The 21042-nt window shown below is 44.6% G+C and overlaps 1 protein-coding gene across 2 annotated transcripts; it reads left to right on the forward strand.

Annotated features, from left to right (window-relative positions):
- The first annotated feature begins 2218 nt into the window (after window positions 1-2218).
- LOC136487849 (uncharacterized) lies at window positions 2219-19963 on the forward strand. Of its 2 annotated transcripts, none has more exons than XM_066484959.1 (4): window positions 2219-2430; window positions 7262-7702; window positions 18285-19562; window positions 19662-19963. In XM_066484959.1, exons 2-4 carry the CDS (start codon window positions 7268-7270, stop codon window positions 19740-19742), a joined length of 1794 nt encoding a protein of 597 aa, XP_066341056.1. In that variant the 5' UTR covers window positions 2219-2430; window positions 7262-7267; the 3' UTR covers window positions 19743-19963. The 2 variants fall into 2 exon arrangements, with proteins under 2 accessions (XP_066341056.1, XP_066341057.1); XM_066484960.1 differs by having other exon boundaries at window positions 18753-19562.
- Window positions 19964-21042: the final 1079 nt, after the last annotated feature.

The raw sequence follows: 21042 nt of genomic DNA on the forward strand, positions 1-21042 counted from the left end.
AGGAAGCTTGTAGCGTCATCCTTAGCAGGGAGTGGAAGTAGGCCGTGTCATCAGCGTGCTTGAAGTAGAGCTCCGTAGTCCAACCCACACGCGGGGGTAGCACCATCTCCTCCTCTTGAACAGCTTGGGGCGACATAGCTTGTGGTGGCGCAGCCTGGGGTGGTGCAGCTGGGGGTGGAACCACTTGGAGTGGAACAACTTGGGGTGGCATGTGCGATGCTTGTTCAGATTGGGCACCAGCAGGGGCGTCCTCTTGCTCCTCTGGCACCTACTCAAGATCCTCTTCAACTTCTTCCTCGACGTGCACCGCCTCGGCGTGCACCTCCTTGATGTGCACCTCCCCGGCGTTGTCCACAACCATGATGTTGATCTCATCGCACGGTGCAAGCTGCCTGTGGGCGAAAGCTCCTCCATTGCTGATGCGGGCAGTCTTATGGTGATCAGGCATCTACAGAGGTAGACCAAGATAGAGTTATAATAGAGGCAATTGATTTATAGTAGAATAAAGTTATGAGAAGCACAAATTTAGCAAATAACAAGATTAAGACAAAAAGCATGAAATAGATAAAGTAAGAGCATTCTAAAGTGACCAGTTCTATCTAGGCTTGTGTCCTATAGTCAACATAGGCTTCGGTACCAATTTGTCATACCCAGTTTTAAAGACAAAACTGAGTATAAAACCATATGTGTGCCTAGGAAACAAACACTCTGTTGACGGTCATTAATGTCAATCATAAACGTCAATATATCTTGTATTCATTCTTAAAATCAATCAGTAAGATAGGTATAGTGGTTTAGAACTAAGTATTTCTACAAGTTTTGGTGATTTTACGAATGTAGGAGAATTTATCCAGAAAACAGGATAAGTGGGCCATATTATAACAACAAATCAAGATCCAATCGCCACAAAACCAACTCTACTGGGCCCTAAACATCATTACCTGTCGAAGGAACAAAGTCTGACTGACAGGTGGGCCAAGGTGGGGTCAGCCGACCCCAACTATAGGTTGACCGACCTCCCCTGACCCCACCTGTCAGCTCCCATCAGCTCCACCGACTTTGAGGATAAATCTCCGCCATTAATTCAAATCGGTTTGCACGGAAGGACAAGATTAAAACGTGACACAGATCGATGACATGGCACTTGCTTGCCCCCTATAAAAGGACCCCTAGTCCCCATTTTGGAGGCCATCCTGAATTCTGATTCATTCAGAGATCCAATTCAGAAGAGAAGAGTAGAACTCCAATTATCAATAATTCTAGTATAGTTTATCTAAAGTAAGATTCAAGTAGATTTGTGTTATTGCATCAAGGTTCTGGATTCATCTCCGGAAGACTTGGTATAACTTTTGTATCCTTTTATTATCTTGTTACGACTTTGTTTGTAATCCATATTATGTTTCTCTTTATCATGTTCTTAGTTTACTATGAGTTCATACATGATATAGTCGTAGTTATCTTTAAGTTTGTACATAAGATCATAGAGCGCTCAACTCATTACTCGAGTGCGTTGAGTAGCCAAACTCTGTAAGCACGGTGCTTATACATTGTTTTGCCTATAGATGCACCCTCCATTTCGGGTGTGGTAGATCTATTTGGGTGACAACCTTGTAGATCCTCTGTATTCCACCCCGATCTGTAGGACTAGCAGGACCTATGTCACGGCGGAGAAGTATATTATTATATACTCCTGCTTAGAGATGTCCCTTGTGCATAGATGGAGAGTTAATTATTGCTATATAATGTATATGTTTTAACTTGTGATTAGAACTAACTTAGACATCTTACTCTCTTGAATATTACTTAGTTTAGCTATACTACGTTCATGAGTATCTATCTCTTTCTCTGAATCGTTATGCACTTATCATATAAATATTCTTTAACTTACCCCAGCAAATATGGAAACGGTGGGACAAAAGTAGAAAATGGGAGGGTCGGGACAGGATTTTTTTCGTTCGTTTTCATCCCTAGCTGAAGTCAGATGTTTATTCCTTTATTTTAAAAAAAATACGTGCTTTCCTTCACGCTCACCTGAGAATATGCCTTTCTTCATTGAGTCTCAACTGGTTTATGCTTCTCACCTTTGCTTGCCCGAGAGACTAAAGCATCCTGATCTACTGATTCTTTTGGTTTTTCCAGATGTTGTTCTAGTGCTTCGGGTTGCATATATATAAGGCTGATGCAAGGGACAAACTCCTTCACCGCTTAACTTGTCGATCTAATTGTTACTTCTTGCTTCCTCCTCACTACCCGATACTACCGCATCAAATTAATTCCAGGTCCTCAAAACAAGAAACTCCACCAGAGCTGTGCTTCAGATAAGATCCAAAGACCCTTGGTTCCCTCCGTTGATTTTCAGTCTTCTTGAGCCAATCAAGGTGGGCGGATCATCTCCTCCTGTCGCTGTTAACTGCCATATTCGGAAAGCAGGTACATATTATTGATTTATGAATTTCCTTAATTCTAAATTTATGTGCAATTGGGCATGCGCTACATCGACAAATATATAATATGCCTTTGTAGCGTATGCTTATATTTATATTTATTCATACGAGCCAGGAAGTGCGGGTTGGTGTCACCACCGCATGATTTCTACTGTATCCTAATTCAGGTGCAGACCGCCAGGCAAGGGGCAGTAAAACGGTGGGACCCAAGAAATAAATATTAATAAATCCATTCACAAAGCCATCTTTTTCTAAAAACTAGAAGAGTGCCCGTGCGTTGCAACGGGTGCAACATAAATTGATTGAGATGTTTTTATGCCGGATAGTCATGGATCGCATGAGTGTTTTGGTCCTGCCGGGTAGATGTTGACAAGCCGTATGTTTTAGTTGTAGAGATAGTCATGGATCGCATGAGTGTTTTGTTCCTGCCAGGTAGATGTTGACAATTCATATGTTTTAGTTGTATAATATAAAACATGTATTCTAAAAGATTATCATACAAAGAAAATTTTATTTGCTTATGCAATAAATAATCATACCTCTTTTCAGTCTTCTTGGCAGTAAATAAAACCTAATAAAATCGAATATATACCTTAGATTCATTCTAAAATTCAGAAGCTTTGATGGCCTTTCTATTTGATTCTATTCAATAAGTTTGATGAGCAGAAAAAATGGGGTACTCGTCTTCTATTCTTTGTCGAAGTAAAGCATAACCAAAGTTCTTTGACTAACCCCTCTTCGTTTGTGATCTGTGATAGCTGATTGGAGACGTGGTTGTGGATAGGGATGCACATAGATGGCATCAGGATTTGATTGTTGTTTTTTTTCCTGTGATTTGTCTGATTTTCCTTGAAAGGAAAAAAATACCGTAGATCTTGGAGCGCTGGGGTGCACGCAATCGGGCACAACAACATCCTGCCAGTGGACGTTAACATTTCCCTTATTGTTGATTTTACTTCAGCGCTTGATTCTTTGCATGCAGTAATAACGCTTTTACTTCAGCGCTTGGCTTCCTTGAGTGGAGTAACGTAGGCAGTTACTTGCTGCTGTATGCGAATGAGCAAATATAGTAAGGTAGTGTAAGCGAGCTATAGAAATTAACACATCAGATTTGTGCTGTGTTGGAGGAAAAAGAAGAGGAAGCGGGTTGCAGATCTATAGCTAGCTGCAGCACGGGCTTCAACAAGCATGGTGAGAGAATGAGAGGACAGAGGTGTGATGGGTTTTAGTGGTGTAATATGTATCTATAGCTAACTGTGATATACGGGTGAGCTATTAAATTGGCTGGAGACCATATGACAATATGATGGAGCTAGTAGTTGGCTCTGTTAGTAGTCAGGCTCTATATGCATACCCCCTGTGCGCATGAATATCGCCAAGTAAAAAACGCTTGGAAAGCTAGGAGAGGGATTAAAGAGCATGCGCATGTCGAGATTTATTATGAGGGTTATAGTGTTACATTAGTGGCGTTGATATAACTGTGTGCACCTTCTAAAGTGCGGCGAACATTCATTCGCAAGACATGCAGCTAGGCTAGTTGACGTAACAAACCAAACCGGCCAGCCAAAAAAAATATATGCTCTCAGAAACTAAACGGTGGGATATTGCCTTACAAAAAAGACGTGAGAGAATATTAATTTGGTAAATAGATAATATGGGACATCATGATAAAGGCTGACAAAGCAAATGGTACAGTGAGTGAAAAAATATATATCTAAAGTAATGTTGCAGATAATGAATTCCATGACCAAAGCAATAAAACCTACAATCCTATTCTCTATATACAATTTGAATAATTGATCTAACGTAACACCCTGCGTTAAAAATCTGCTTACAGCGTATCTCCTCATGTGAAATGAGCCTACAAACACATAGTGCATCTCTTACACTTTCATTTTCGCTTCATGTAAAAGAGTTAACCTAGAGGTGCTAGGTTTGGAACAACAAGAGTTATAAGCTGGCTCTCACACTCCTAAACATCCAAGATGGTACTAAACTCACCAACTACAATAACAAAATCACCCCTCGGTACATGGCTGTGTTACTCTTACCCTGCACGGGCAATGTAAGAGTGTGTGCATTGTACCCCTCCTCAGGCAATGTACATTACAACACATGCACATGCAGTGAGGGTCGATACTCTGAATACCATCTGTAATCCCCTGCTATGTCCAAAATCTGCTTACGGCTCACCTCCTCACATGGAGCATGTAGAACAGGCCCGCATAAATTGTTGTCATTAGTCATATATACAACTTCTAAATGTTTTTCAACTTTTACAACTTGAATATGGGCCATTGTATAGTTAACTTATATATCATTAGACATATTAATTAAAATTAATATCATTAGTAACACTAAAATTAATATAATTAGTCATAATAAATTAATATTTATATATTATTGGTCATATTAAATTAATATAATTAGTCATAATAAATTAATATTTATATATTATTGGTCATATTAAAATCAATATCATTGGTCATCAAATAGTTTAAACTTTTAAGTTGAATGCGGGTTATTTTTACATAGTTTCAAAAATAGTGGTCCTGCCACCTTGATCCACATTCAAGAGATTAAAGCCAAGTCTAGAGACCAGAGCATAGTCTCAACAAGTAATTTATTCTTCACAATACAGACTGTTTTATATATATCCATATCCACATTTATAACAGATATGGATCTGAATTAGATACTAAAAACAATTAAAAATTAATTGAGATACGTCCATTTTAGTATATATTTTAGAAAGTAATGTGGATACAGGTACCCGATAGTTTGGATTACTGTTACCCATTTTCCACCATTATTCCAGAGATCTCCCATTTCTTCCACAATGAAAGTATAATTATTATATCCGCCGGTTGCATTACAATTTTTTAAATGTATTAAAAACAATAAAATTATTATTATACAATACCTTTAATGTTGAAACTTCCGGCCCATCTCATACAAGAAAAGTACTTTTTGATGGACAATAGTGGTTAAATGTTTAATAATGACCAAGTTTTTAAAATTTTGATTGCAGACATTCTACTACGACAAAATCTATTTTGAACTAAAGATAGTACTACTTTGTCTCTATAACCGGTCCATTTTGTAGAACTGTTAGAATCCTGTTCTTCCCTCTTCCCTCATCTTTAATTTAATGAAGAAATCGCTGTGGTTTTCTAGCTATTCAGAACTAACAAACAATTCAGACTTTCTGAAACCAAAAATTATTTACTTGATTATTTTTTTGCAAAATGTACCTTATTCATTTGTATGTTGAAACTGGCAGCCAATACAGCTAGCACTACTCGTTGTTTATAGTATGTAATCAATTAGTTACTTTCCTTACTATTATTAATTGGAGACTTCCTGTGAAACTCCACATTAATCCTCATGAGATAAGCTAAGAAGTTCTCAAAAAATAATAAAAAAAACACCCAGCCTTCAGTTCATAGACTGTAGTCATTATGATAATACAAGCCATTGGATCTATTCTATTTTTTTTAAAAAATTATCTACTGCTGTCATTACGAACGTAGTCTAAATTAAGCTCCTAAAGTTTGTTCTAAATTACTCACTACTGCCATTATTAGAAACAACCTAAAGTAATCATCCCCTAATCTTCACTTATTACCCCCTAAATTTGCATCTAAATTATCCACCTTCGCAGGTTTTTCAAAATAATGCAAAAATCTGATCTAAATGACCTATGTCTAACAAGGCAAAAAATGTCACAAAGTACTTTGTATATGCTTCTGAATTACTCACTTCTTCCACTGTTAGTATATGTGCATTACCATACGGACCATGTATACATATATGCAAGAAGCGATAAGCATAGAGGTTTCCATGCCAAGTACATAGCTGAATCTAATAATTTAACTAAATACATGTCAAACACACATAGAGGCATGGTGAAAAGGCATAAAATATGAACAAGGATGAAAACGTATATAAATTAATTGGTAGCTAAAGTTTATCTCATCTGGATAAAAATAAGAAAGTTCCTATATGATTGTTGTGTTAGAATATGAACACTTGAGTGGGAATTTAACTAAATACATGTCAAACACACATGGATATGCAATGCTAAGGGAACAACTATGAATTTGAATTGAAAAAGTGTATATAGCAACTGGTAAACTAAACTCCATCACATCCATATAAAAATAAGAAAGTATTTGCATAAGTATTGTTTTAGAATACGAGCAAATAAGAGAGACCAAAGATAAGCAATTTTGGGTAGTTATGAGCCTAAAACTTATCCACAAATTTTTAACACATATATCTCTCTAAGTGCCCATGCAACAGCATGGGTCGGTGGACTAGTGGACAACAGTGTGAGATATTTGGTTCTTCCTACAATCTCCGAGACACCAATTTGGCCACAAAATTCTGTTGAGCTACATATTCTAATGGATTGAAATTTTAACATTATGAAAGTATTTTCAATTTAAGTCTACACACATCACCTTTGTCCATCCAATATAAATGGTGACTGGAGAGTTGAATCAGCATTTTTTTGTCCACCCAATATAAATGGTGACGGGAGAGATGAAGCAGCATTTTTCCACGTGGCTGGACTATGTTAGTAAATTTCTCTCATTTTTTCTTTAATTCTAGAATATAAACTGCCTTGTTCTTTATGTATTTATTTATTTAATATGTTGTCCTCGGATGCTCCCTTATATATGGTTATCGCTCAAAAATTATATATGTATGCTATGTTTAAAATATGTGGTTGCACACATCACTTGTTTACTTTACAGAAGGTAGTGGTAGTGAAATTCAGATGCTTCTCTAATTCTAAATTGTGAATGCAGGTCAAGATGATCCCGGAGAAAGTCAGAGTAGGCATTTCCATGAGCCCCCCTATACTTCTGATAGACTACTCACGCGCATTAACATTAAATGGGGCAGCAGTGGTGCGCGTTGAAGCACCCTCATCTATGAAGAACCATGCCCCCATTGACCTAGTCACACTTATCAATATTAACCAAAGCATGAGCTGGCCAGCAGCATCGCAAAAAGAGATGTCATCTAGGTTGGATCTGCTGAAAAATGCCATGAAGTTCATAATAAGGCAGCTTGGTGATGACGACCGCCTAGCCATTGTAGCATTCAACGATCAGGTCATCAAAGAGTATACCACTGGCATTTTAGAAATATCCGACAGTGGTCGGATGGCTATCGAGAAAAATGTAGATGGGCTTGTGGCTAAGGGTGACACTGCTTTTAAACCAAGCTTGGAGCACGCTGTGAAGGTATGTGCTGAACTTAGCTACTCTATTCGATTCTCAATATGAATTTATTTAGGTTTGCGCATAAGAATTAAATACTAGTTCATAAACTACCACTCCTCAAACACTTGTGGAGCTTACGGTAAATAAAAAAAGACAATACAATAATTGATGTAATACAATTGCAACATCCTGCATTCCAAAATCATTAAAGGCCCAACCCACCAAGACGGTCCACATACGCATTGCGACACATATAGCACCCTGGCTATACTTTAACGTGGAAGTGTTAACTAGCAAGTCGCCCTTGCAAACTGCTGGGCTAGCTATCTCTAGACACCAACGTTGCATAGGCCCTCAACTGCTCAATTCAACATGCACGCATCTGGTGATTGTAGATAAGTTTTGAACAAAACAGCAATAAATAAGACATTTGTTGCATACAAGAAATTAATCCTGGTTGCAGTAAACCATATAGCAATAAGAAGATTTCTTACCTGATTGCACCCTTACTACTCGAGCACTTGAGCACTTAAGCACACAAAGTGCCAGAAGGTTCGTTTGGTAGTCCACAACAGGTCAATGAGATCATTGGCAAGGTGGTGCATTGCTTCATACTCTTCTCAATGACTATTTTAATTTTGGTGTTCTTTGGTTGGTGGTCGGTGGGCACCTGCCTCCTGCACCTTTATACGATGTCATATTTGCTTTTCAATCTCATTGTATGCACTGTTATCAAAGCTCTGGGCGTCAGGAGTTCATTAGCAGCGTCATTACCTTACACAGTCCTAGAAGTGGATCCATTATAGTCACTGCATTAAGGACTGCATGTGACTGCAATCGTCTGTTTCTCCGGATCAGGTCATGTGTAGTCACATCTGCTCCTACTACTTCTCTTGATAGCTTGGCCAAGGCCACCCGGTCCATCCATAGGTATGGCTCAAGCGAGTGCTGCAGATTGTTGAAGCGACGTTGAGTATCTTCGAGCATGTGGGTGAGGTAATGGATCATTCGATCTAGAGCCACAACCAACTCCACCATGCACCTTTCATACGAGTTGAGGTCTGTCAGAACAATCTCAAACTCAATCACATCTTGTTGCACACTTTGCTTAGCAAAGTGGTGCAAAGGCCACATCTCCAACACCCCCACCTGGCTTGGAGAAGTGCCATGGCCATGTAAGCCACCACTTGGATAGCCATATCCGTTGAAGTGCCCCTTGCAAAGAGGTAGTGTGGCTCGGTCACTGCTTCAACAAGCCACGTTGGGACGAATATCATGGCGATGTAGTCCACCATGCTTAGACCAAATATTTGGGTCGAAACTTTCACTTTATCTGGTTTCTCATTTGCGAATGATGCATGGTTAATTGAACATGCCATGAATGGATGAGAGCGATGCTCTAAATGTTATGGTTAAACATGATTAAACATCATTGCGTACTAGTGAAAGTATTAGAAGTAGGGCACATAAGCTAGACATAGAGGTGCTAGTGTAGGGATGATGTCTAGTTAGAGTACTGTAGCATCTTCTGAATGCCTTCGTGGCCCAGCGCATGGGCGAGCTAGAGAATTTGAGGTAGGGTGGCAGACGATGGTGCCACGTAGACAATTTGCCGAAGAGGATGAGGTCATTGTGTAGGCACTAGGGGACACTAGTAGAGAAACGACTTTTGATCCGCTTCGAAATTTGGCTTTTGTCCCAGTATTTTTCGCGCCCGGGACTAGAGAAACCTTTAGTCCCGGTTGGTAGCTCCAACTAGGACTAAAGGTCTCTGCCTAACGGCTACTGCGGCAGGCTTTTGCTGTAGGAGACCTTTAGTCCCGGTTGGAGCTACCAACCAGAACTAAAGGTTAACTTTTACTCCCGGTTGGTCCCTCCAACCGGGTGTAAAAGTTTACTCTCTGCTGGAGGCTCCGTCCAAGACTAGAAAGGGACCTTTAGTCCCGGTTGCTGTCTTCAACCGGGACTAAAGGTCAAAAAAGGCTAGCTTGGCCGGACGGCCTACAATGCAATAGTGGGTGCGTGTCCCGAAGCATAGCGGACACCACTGGCGCGAGCTGTGAAGACCAGAAGGGCGGTGCTTGGTGCCAGCGACAAGTATGGCGGAGGACTAGATGTGAACCCCATGCTCTTTGCTGCAAATTAAATGCATGCATCAAGACAAGGATGGATCAGCGATATGTATCTGACGATGTAGCTCAAGTACTAGCTAGTATAGTTATCGTACCGAGGTAGTCAGCGATGTTGTAGCCATTGTTGAATCGTCCCGTACCGAGGTATATTTGCACCAAGACCTTTAGTCCCGGCTGTTATTACAAGCCGAGACTAAAGGTAACATCCGGCTGTTATTTGTGGTAGGCTTTTACTGCAGGGGACCTTTAGTCCCGGTTGGAGCTACCAACCAGGACTAATACAGCCTCGATGGGCTGGCTCGACCTGAAGCCCACACAAACGAGCATATACCAGAATGGAGCGGCCTAGTACGCAATATGCTGGAATTGCTGGCCAGTCCCACCTATTAGCACCACCTCGCTTGCTCAGAAGGGTGAAAGCTAACTTAAAAGTTCAGCTCTCGAGCCATCCAGCATGACCTTACTTGAACAGAACAGATCGTACCGTTGCATCCTTGACTAAAGGTCCTTCATACTTTAGTTTATACAAAATGTTTGAACATTATAAACATGTAGAATACATATATTCTAGCAGCGTAGAATGCGTATTCGAAAACCAAAATGAATCATCAATTGAAAAAAGAAAAAGAAAATAGAAAAAAGAAAACCTTTAGTCCGGTAGCAGCGTAGAATGCGTATTCAAAAACCAAAACGAATTGAATTGAAAATAGAAACAAAAAAAAGAAAAAGAAAATAGAACAAAAAAAAAGAAAAGAAAATAGAAATAGAAACAAAAAAAAAAGAAAAAAAAACCTTTAGTCCCGGTTGGTAATACCAACCGGGACTAAAGGGTCGGCCCACGTGGATAGGCCAAGAGGCTTCTTTAGCTCCGGTTGGTATTATCAACCGGGACTAAAGGTGTACCTTTAGTTCCGGGCGAGAAACCGGGACTAAAGGAGGGGCCCTTTAGTCCCGGATTCGTGCTCCCAGTTGGAAAACCGGGACTGAAGGGGTTTCCCAACCGAGAGTACAGCTTGTTTCTGTACTAGTGGGAAGGCCAAATCGCCGTGCAGAAGCTGGTCATGGATGTGGGTCGCCTTTGGCAGCGAGTTGAGCTCCTTCTTAATGTCGTTGAAGAGTGCAAATGTCGGTGTGTAGGGAGCATGGATGGCAATCTCCTTCATGTCCTGTCGCGCGAGTGCATTAGCCACTGTGTTGAGACAGCCCCAACGGTATTCCTCCGCAAAATCACAGCTAAATATCTTGCTGGTCCACTGGTTCTGTGAGATGGTGGACAGCCACTGATCCATTAGGAACTTCAAGCTGAAGTGGTCGATGCGCATGACGAAGCGCCATCCCCATAAGTACATATGCCAGTGCCTAATTGCTTGGACAAGGCTGATTAGCTCATGCTCATCTGCGATGAGTTTGTGAAGGCGCGCCACGAATGGCTAGCTGAAGAATGCCAGGTGTCCTGTATCTTGATGAAGGACCGCATCAAATGTAGTGCCTGACGCATCGCAGTCGACGATGAAGGCATGGTCAAACGCGGGCAGCTGTAGCACCAGTGCGGTAGAGAGGTGTCGGTGTTTCAGAGCACCGACGAGTAAATTTGTATTTGCGTGTCTGGCTCCGATGGTGTACTCGGAGGACACAAGGGTTTATAGTGGTTCAGGCGGAACGTCCTTACGTCCAGTTTGCTGCTGCTCGTATTATCGACACTTGGTTTGCAGTAGGGGTTACAAACAGGCGAGAGAGGGAGAGGATCCGAAGTCTCTGGTGGAAGGAGTGAATTGGGAGCTAGAGCTCACTTGCCGCTGAGTTGTGTGCTCGTATGTTCGTGTTGTGCTGTTGTGTGAAGACGTGCCTCGGCCTCCCTTTTCACGGGGCGCACTGCTTCCCCTTTGATAGGCCAAAGGAAACCGTAGGTTATAAAGGAGGAAAAGGAGAAAAACAAGAGGGAGAAGAAGGCTTCTAGGGTTGTTGGGTCCTTCTCCTTTATGCGGGTCCCGCCGATCCTATAGATGTCAACAGGGATAGCTCTACGTCGTGGCCCTATTCGTCACTGGAGCCATGCGTAGACGTCATCTGCCGGTCATGGCATTCCACTCCGTCCCGGCTGATGGCCCGGTGAACTGACACGCCTGTCAGCATCCGTACAAGGATTAGGCAGAACAGCACCGGCACGCCCGGCACTATTCTTGATGTGAACCCCTAGGTATGGCCCATCATGGCTACGGGTTACATCGAGGCATGCTCGCTTCTTCCCTGGTGTTAGAGTTTTCACCTAGGCACATACGCTTGGACCTGGAGTACGTGGTTGGCGGCAGAATAGGTCGGGTGAGATAGAAATGGCCCCCATGGGGTTGGGCAGCACAGGCCCTTTGCCTAAGGGGTCAGGCAAGATGGAGCCCGCGCCCTCGAGGTCGGGCGAGATAGAGCCCACGGCCTCGTGGTCGGGTGAGACGGAGCCTACGGCCTCGAGGTCGGGTGAGACGGAGCCCGCATCCAAGGGGTCAGGCAAAACAGAGCCCGCGGCCTTGAGGTTGGGGAAGACCTTTTGATATGTCTCGAGCCATTCGGGGAAGTTAACGTGGGTGCTAACTTCCTTGCTTTGGGTATCTCTAATATCGATACCCAACAGTAGCCCCCGAGCCTACGGAGGAGTAGAATACTCCTTTGGAGGCTTTTCCGGATGGGAGGACTCTAAGGTCCTTGGCCTTCTTTTGTAGCCACGGCGTGTCCTAGTAGAACGGTGATTCCCTTTTGTCATGATCGGATTTCTTGGGGGCATGTAACCGTAGGATTCGGGGGGTCGAAAAAGATTTCTCTTGATTTTGACCCCTCCCTGGGATCCGATCCATCGTCCTATGACCGCATGTTCGGTCTCCTTGCAAGTCCAACTTCCCTCGAGCCCCCGCGCGTTGCTGGGGTCTGATCGATGGGTTAGCTTGTCTTTGTGATTGTCATCGCTTAAACATTTTTTTTGATAAAATGGAGGGGCTGAGCTGTGCCATGTTTTTACTCAATGGACAAAACATGGTGCTCGATGAGCTGTTAATAGGCTAGTCTGAGTGGGGCCCCGACACCCCATTCATGGGGGTCTAGTTTGGGTCAGCTGGTGACCAACTCTAGATTCTTAGCGGCCAATCCATATAGTTCTCGGGTCCATTCAACCGGTCCCAAGGGCTCTCTGCCTTTCTTTAAGGAAAAACCATGGATTGTAAACCGACCGAGACTCGAACGTGGGTTGGGATGCCCGTGGCACTCGTGCGCCCGGGTACTGGCCGCTAGCAGGCCCATCCCTTTCCACCCCTCACTCTAATGGTGCCCTGGAGCGGTTGTGAACCCGTCAGTGGTGAAAGGTCCTAATGGCTAGAGGGGGGTGAATAGCCAATTAAAAATTTCTACAACAACACTTAACAAACCGGTTAGACAAATATAAGGCGAAGCGAGTGTTGTGCTAGCCTACTAAAAATGCAAGCCACCTACCACAATTCTAGTGTTTATAGTCTCTATTCACACAATGGCTATGTCACTACACTAAGTTAGTGTGCTCTCAAAAGCTAACTAAAGAGACACACTAACCAAACTTATAAGCTCTCACGACTAGCTACACTAAAGAGCTTGACAACTAGTTTGCTATAATGTAAAGACAGAGCAAGATGGTTATACCATCGAGTAGAAGAATAAACCAATCAATCACATGAATGAATACCAATCACCTCGAAATCAAATGATGAACACAATAATTTTTTACCGAGGTTCACTTGCTTACCGACAAGCTACTCCTCGTTGTGGCGATTCACTTACATGGAGGTTCACGCGCTAATTGGCATCACATGCTAAACCCTCAATAGGGTGCCACACAACCAACACAAGATGAGGATCACACATTCCACGAGCAATTCACTAGAGTACCTTTTGGCTCTCCACCGGGAAAAGGTCAAGAACCCCTCACAATCACAACGATCAGAGCCGGAGACAATCACCAACCTCCGCTCGATGATCCTCGCTGCTCCAAGCCGTCTAGGTGGCGGCAACCACCAAGAGTAACAAGCGAATCCCGCAGCGAAACACGAACACCAAGTGCCTCTAGATGCAAACACTCAAGCAATGCATTTGGATTCTCTCCCAATATCACAAAGATGATGAATCAATGATGGCGATGAGTGGAAGGGCTTTGGCTAAGCTCACAAGATTGTTTTGTTAATGCAAATGGCCAAGAGAGTGAGCTTGAGCCAGTCATGGGGCTTAAATAGAAGCCCCACGAAATAGAGTCATTGTACCCCTTCACTAGGCACAACTCAGGGTAACCAGACGCTCCGGTCAGATCGACTGGACGCACTCTGCCAGTGTCCGGTCAACGGATGGCTGCCACGTCATCCCTCTCTTCAAATACTGAGCACCCGATCCCAACGGTCAAGTGATGACCGGACGCGCTGCTCGAAGTGATTGGATGCAGGACCCCAGCATCCGAACATTTCCAGTAAGGTTCCACTCACGACCGGACGCGTTCGGTCGATCATGATCGGACGAAGCACCAACATTCGGTCCTTTCTCTTCTTCTCTATGCTGCCACGTCAGTGAGACCGGACGCACCCACTCAGCGTCTGGTCATAAAGTGATCTAGCATCTGGATGAGGACCGATGCCAACGTCTTCACTACTTCTACTAACCGGACGCGCCGGTCCAGTTGAGGCCAGCATCCGGTCCACTCTGTGAAACCCTGTCTTTTCTGTATAGGGCGCCGGTGGCACCATCGGACTGTCCGCACTCTACGGGCGGACACTCTGCTGGTGAAATTTCTTACCCTTGCTCCCAAGTGCTAAACACAATGTGTATCACCTTTGTGCATGTGTGTTAGCATATTTTCACAAATATTTTCAAGGGTGTTAACACTCCACTATATCCTAAATGCATATGCAATGAGTTAGAGCATCTAGTGGCACTTTGATAACCACATTTCGATACGAGTTTCATCCCTCTTAATAGTACGGCTATCGAACCTAAATGTGATCACACTCACTAAATGTCTTGATCACCAAAACAAAATGGCTCCTACCACTTATACGTTTGCCTTGAGCCTTTTGTTTTTCTTTCTTCTTTTCCAAGTCCAAGCACTTGATCATCATCATGGAATTGCCATCATCATGTCATGATCTTCATTTGCTTCACCACTTGGAGTAGTGCTACCTATCTCATAATCATTTTGATAAACTAGGTTAGCACTTAGGGTTTCATCAATTTACCAAAACCAAACTAGAGCTTTCAAGTGGGCCAACCTTCGAACTCCAGGCCTAAATGGGCCGTGGGAGCATTTTCAGCTCTGTATCCCTACTTACCTACGACGGTTCTTGGGCCATCGATCGGGCAAACCATCATTCGACTTGTCCTTCGAGGGTGTGGCCAGAGATAGCGTGCGCATGATCTTCGGAGGGAGGTGACGTGACTTGGCCTGGAGAAGAAGGTCAGTGAGGTGAAGGACATCCTCCAGAAGGAGAGCGATGAACATGACAACCTGTGCATCACCGTCTAGCTGGTCTGTGATGAGCTTGAGCTGGCCCCGGAGTAGGAGACAAGCTCATTCGCGGTTCATGCCACTCGGATCATGGATCGGGCGTGTGATATGGCAAGGGACGCGCTTCGCTTTGCTGCTCACCAATCATTCACGATTGCCCATTCTCATTATGAGAACATCGATCTGGCGACGATGAGCCAAGGCTTCGTGCCCATCTACACCGAGCTAGACGACATCGAGGAGGCGGTGGCTCCCCTAGTGCATGACCTTTCTACCAAGATAGAAGATGAAATCATCCCACTGAGGGGTTAGTTAGTTAGATAGGTGAGGCGACGCATTTGTAATACGCAGACAAGTTCTTAGTCCTTTCGTTTCGTTTAAACAAACTTGTTCTTTCTCCCTTTTTTATGTGTAAAAAATGTTAATGCATTCCAACCCTTTCTGTTGTTAAGACTGTAGAGCTCGATGTGCAGGCGAAAAACTCTGATCACGCTGGTGAGCAAGAGTGCCATAGTCGCTGGGGCATAGGTTTCTTACAGTCCGACCAGTTTTACTCATCATTTGTTTCCGCAAACCTTGTGCTAGACTCTTAACGTGAGAAAGGGTCGGGCAAAGTGGTTATTTCTAAATAGGTATATATATACTCTTATCAGCCCCTGAGTGAGGCCTGACCCCCTACCATCGCTGGGGTCGGGTATCACTAAAGGTCGAGGAGGCGGTAGCAAAACCAATAAGAGAAATCGTTTTTCATTTCAGAAACAACATTCTTACTTTTCGTAAGTACATGCATGGATTAGGGGTAAAAGCGACGTAGTTGTTCGATGTTCCATGTGTTGACGAAGACTTCACCGTTGATGGTCTCGAGTTTATAGGTGCCTGGTCGGAGCACCTCCATGATGATGTACGGTCCCTCACATGGCAGAGGGAGCTTGTGGCAGTTCTTGTTGCTCTGGACGAGGCGGAGCAGTAGGTCCTCGACGTTGAAGGCCTGACCCGCACCCGACAGCTGTGGTACTGGCGCAATGACTCCTGGTACTTAGCCGAGTGGAGGAGGGCAACATCACGCGCCTCATTGAGCTGATCCATTGCCTCCTCAAAGGACGCCTCAGCTCCCTGCTCATCGTACGCCTTGACCCTTAGTGCTCCGTAGTCAAGGTCGGTCGGGAGGATGGCCTTGGAACCATAGACCATGAAGAAGGGTGTGTAGCCGGTGGCCTAGCTAGGGGTCGTCCTTAGGCTCTAGAGCACCACGGGGAGCTCCGCAACCCATCGTCCGCCAAACTTGTTCAACCAGTTGAAGATCCTAGGCTTGAGGCCTTGTAGGACCATGTCGTTCGCGCGCTCGATCTGTCCGTTCATGTGGGGGTGCACCACAGTGCCCCAATAGACACGGATGTGGAATTCGTTGTAAAATTGGAGGAACTTTTTCCTGGTGAACTGCGTGCCGTTGTCCGTGATGATGGAGTTCGGGACTCCAAAGCGGTGCACGATGTCAAGGAAAAACAACACGGCTTGCTCGGACCTTATCACGGAGATCGGGCGAGCCTCTATCCACTTTGTAAACTTGTCTACGGCGACAAGCAAGTGCATATAGCCCCCGAGCGCTCTTTTGAGAGGCCCGACCATATCGAGCACCCAGACCACGAACGGCCACGTGATGGGGATCGTTTGGAGCGCTTGGGCCGGCAAGTGGGTCTATGGAGCATAGTATTGACACCCTTTCATAGGTGCACACAACCTGTTCAGCGTCGGCTACTGCAGTCGTCCAGTAGAAGCCTTGTCAGAACGCATTTCTGACCAGTAGAAGGCGAGTGAGGAAACTAGATGTGGTGGATGGGGATGGAGGAGGTTGTAGGCAGTGGAGCAGAGGTCGTGGTGGTGGGTGGTGGAGATGGTGCAATGATCAGTGGAGGAATGCTGGCGGTGGGCGGCCGAAGAGTGGACACGCTGGCGACGCTGTACCAGGGCATGTCGTAGGGAAATCGCGGCACTTCGGCAGGCCGCTTCTCCACCTTAGTTAGATGGCCAGATAGGGACATCTGCACATCAACATCACGCTTCTGGCGCTGAAGATTCTGCATGAGCTTGGTGAGGGCGTCCATGGCCTGGGAGTTGGCTGATGCTACAGCACCGTCGCCGTCATTAGATCCTAGAATTTGTCCAGTGGATCTTAGCGTGTAGTAGTCGATGATGGCTGGTCGGGGCTGGAAGCCTCGGCACTTGGGCAGCACCGTGGTCACAAGCCGAGAGTGAGGGTGCGAGATAGAGAAGCGCAAGAAGCAACAACCTCTGATTGTTCTTGCTTCATCCCAACAATAACACAATCAGATGATGGTATATGAAGTGGTTAACTAGTGCCAACTCTAATGGTAATAATAACACAATCAGATGATGGTACAGAGCCATAGAGGTCAGATTAAAGATCAAACTCTAAAGGCAGTAATTACATGATGCAATGATCATATAAGCAAAGATTAATTTAGTCTGCCATGAAGCAGCAAAAACGAGTGTTTATTCCATGAATTTGTAGTGAGGTATTAAAAATTCTTAAAATATTTATACTTAGTCCATGAAGAAGCATTTTATACTTATAAAATAGTTATACCTAGATTAGTTTCTTCTAGGTTTGTCCTCAGCCAAACCTTTTTAGCTTTTACCATCCACATCTAAAATTTTACATAGATTGACAATGCAAGGTTGACATTTCTAAATTCATTGTGAAAACAACTTTTATAATATATAACTCCTTTCACTGAATACAATATATTTTTAGCTAGAGTAGTTTGACTTGGTACAAACCTAGATGGACCTACATCTGTCATCGGATGAAGTATTGTATTCAATCTTTATGTCAAATTTCACGTATTATTTCAACTGTGGCTGAGTTGGTCTCCTTTTCTTTGTAAAAACTTTGATTAAATTTGGATTTCACCTTTTTATTCTTTTAATTTATATGTACCAAATATTACAGCTCCTGGACGACCGAGCGGATAAGAAGCGTGCAGGCTTCATCGTTCTAATTTCCGATGGTCTAGACAGCCAGTTCAAATGGGGCGATGATAGTATCGCCCCCACGGATCCCATCCGAGGCCTCCTCCGAAAGTACCCAGTCCACACCTTCGGTTTGGGCAAGGCTCACGACCCAAAGGCACTGCACTACATTTCTAACATATCCTACGGAATCTATTCCTCCATCACCGACAACCTCAACAGCAAGATCATAGAGGCACTCGCCATCTGCTTAGCTGGGTTCAAGACCGTAGTAGCTGTCGACGCCTGCGTTGACATCCGGCCAGGCGGTTTGCTGATAACAAGGATCGACTCTGGGGGTTACATACTCCGGGGGAGTTCCGGAGGCATCTTGGTTGGCACGCTCTATGCTGGGGAGGTGAAGGACTTCATTGTCTACTTTTCTTATCGTACCGGGGTTTGGTCGCAGGGTTACAATACAACTTTGAATGGGATTGCTGCTAGTGTCACGTACAAGGAAGCGCCGGGCAGGCAGTCGACCGCCACTGACTCTTGCTCAGTGTCACTCCCAGTTCACGTGACCGATACTGCAAATCCTCCTGCAAATCCCTGCCCACCCTACCCCTTGGTCCTGCAGCAGATGGTCCGGTTCAAGGTGCTAGACTTTCTTATAAGCGTTCTGAAGGAATTCCAGGTCTTGAAGGAGGAGGCTGCAGGTGCCGTCCATGGGAAGGAAGGAGATGACCCGGTCTTGCAGGCCATCGCAGCGAGCTTGCTGGAGAGGAAGTGGAAGGAGTTCAAGCAGTCCGATGAATCCTGGAAAGAAGCCCCGAGGAACTTCCTTGACCTGGGAGGCATCGACAAGGACATCAACGCCATGGTGGGTATCCTGAAGCAGGGCTTGGGTGTTGGATGCATCCACTCATGGCTATCGAGCTATCAGATGCAGCGCGCGACAACTACAGGCTTGCCAGGAGCTCACATGGTTGCAACCGGCCAATTCCGCACGCCAGCGATGGACGCAATGGTGCAGGAGGCCCATAGGCAGCTGGCCAAGGAAGCATCCGCCCAAGATGCGGGGACGTCAATTGTCTGCAAGCGCGCCGCCGAGCTTCTGGACGGGGTCAACAAGCGATTCGACCTCTGGTGCAAGCTGGACCATGACTTGCCGCGCACTAACCAACCGCCATCGCACCAGGAAGAAGGCCATGAGTCCCGCGACATCACCGCCGTCCTACGTGGGGACATCAACCGAGCGAGGCAGCATGACATATACCTGGTACGTATGTACATGGTTGCTGTATGGCTATACGCACCAACATCTATGGATCTGATTTCATTATAAGGTCCCATTATTCTGGGTTTATCTTGGATGCAGGCTGCCGATCACGCGATCAACCAATGGCGCAGCTTCCTCGCATCCGTGGAGAAGACGCATGGCCATGGGCCGGACAAGTAGGCGCATGATGAAGCAACTGGCAGCCACCAGAAGCCCCGGAACCCAGCGTGAGTGGCGTTCTGTCTGTCGATGAAGACTCAGACATACCATATAATTAAATAAATAAATTTAATAAGCGAGAGGCCGTCACACCAGTGCCTCCGACTAGCTCCCTCCAATCCTGAGAATAATATTTGTGCTTACGTACTGTCCTCCTCATCGCCATTATATTGGTCATTTGATTTCCCATGTGTTCACTTACTGTTGTTCTCTAATTACTAGTCCTGATCAGTTCCGGACTAAGCTGTAATGTATCTTTTATTTCCTTTTTTATTAATAAAAGACCATATGTATGCGTTAGTCAACTCTGTTGTACGGTGCCATGTGTTACGAACTCTACTGTATGGATGTGTTTTTGGACTATAAATGCATACACTCCACGTCAGGCCTTGTTTGGATACACATGTATCTACCTCAATCCTCTTGTGTTGGAGTGGATTGGAATGGTCTACTTCAATACAAGTGGGTTGAGGTAAATACATGGACATCCAAACAAACCCTTAAGGAAGCAAGAACAAGTGCCCAACATCAAGGAACCACCGTGAATGACCGGACTGAATGGTGACCACCCAACTTAGGGCAGCCTATATCCCAAAATTGTTTGCAAGTCTCTCTTCTAGCTATCTTCAAGATCACATTGTCATAAAGGACCTATTGACCCGGCCTAGAAACAAGAGGTTAGGAAAGCATGGAAACAAAGCAGAACGAACACTACAAATAACCTAAAGAAAACGGGCTCACACTGTGCTCGCCATTCCACCGGATGCTTGATCTTAGGACCGGAAGCTCTGGTGAAAGCAGCGACTCAGCAAGAGCAAAGCCTAAACAATAATAGCGGATGCTACGGAGCACCACTGGATGATGTCACAAGATGTATTTTTCCCAGATCACCCAAAACAAAACTCAGAAGCAACTCTGCTTACCGGATGCTCCCTTGTTCTCTCCGGATGCCTCACCGGGCAAACCCTCGGTGGTATTTAGTTGGCAGCCAACGATCAAGAGATGCTCAGGTGCAAATCCGGATGCTTCCACCAGAGCAAAAGTCTAAAGAGGTTTGAACGACTTGAACTCAGTTGACCTGTACTCACTGAATGCTTCATATCGAACACCAGACTGTCTTGAGTTGAAATGAAATTCAAACACACTCATGGTAACTCAGCTTCACTGAATGCGCTAGTGCACACCATTTGTCATAATTATACAGGAATTTATATGAAAGAGAATTTACCTGGTGTTATACACCCTTGTTTCATAGAGGCAA

Source organism: Miscanthus floridulus, chromosome 10 (genome assembly GCF_019320115.1).
Source record: "Miscanthus floridulus cultivar M001 chromosome 10, ASM1932011v1, whole genome shotgun sequence".
In the NCBI taxonomy this organism is placed as follows: Eukaryota; Viridiplantae; Streptophyta; class Magnoliopsida; order Poales; family Poaceae; genus Miscanthus; species Miscanthus floridulus.

Excerpts from the sequence above, each read along its gene's own strand:
- LOC136487849 (XM_066484959.1), top strand. The coding sequence starts at position 7,268 with ATGATCCCGGAGAAAGTCAGAGTAGGCATTTCCATGAGCCCCCCTATA. Across the intron at positions 7,703-18,284 it reads GCTTGGAGCACGCTGTGAAG|CTCCTGGACGACCGAGCGGA; the intron begins GTATGTGCTGAA and ends CAAATATTACAG. Across the intron at positions 19,563-19,661 it reads GGCAGCATGACATATACCTG|GCTGCCGATCACGCGATCAA; the intron begins GTACGTATGTAC and ends TCTTGGATGCAG.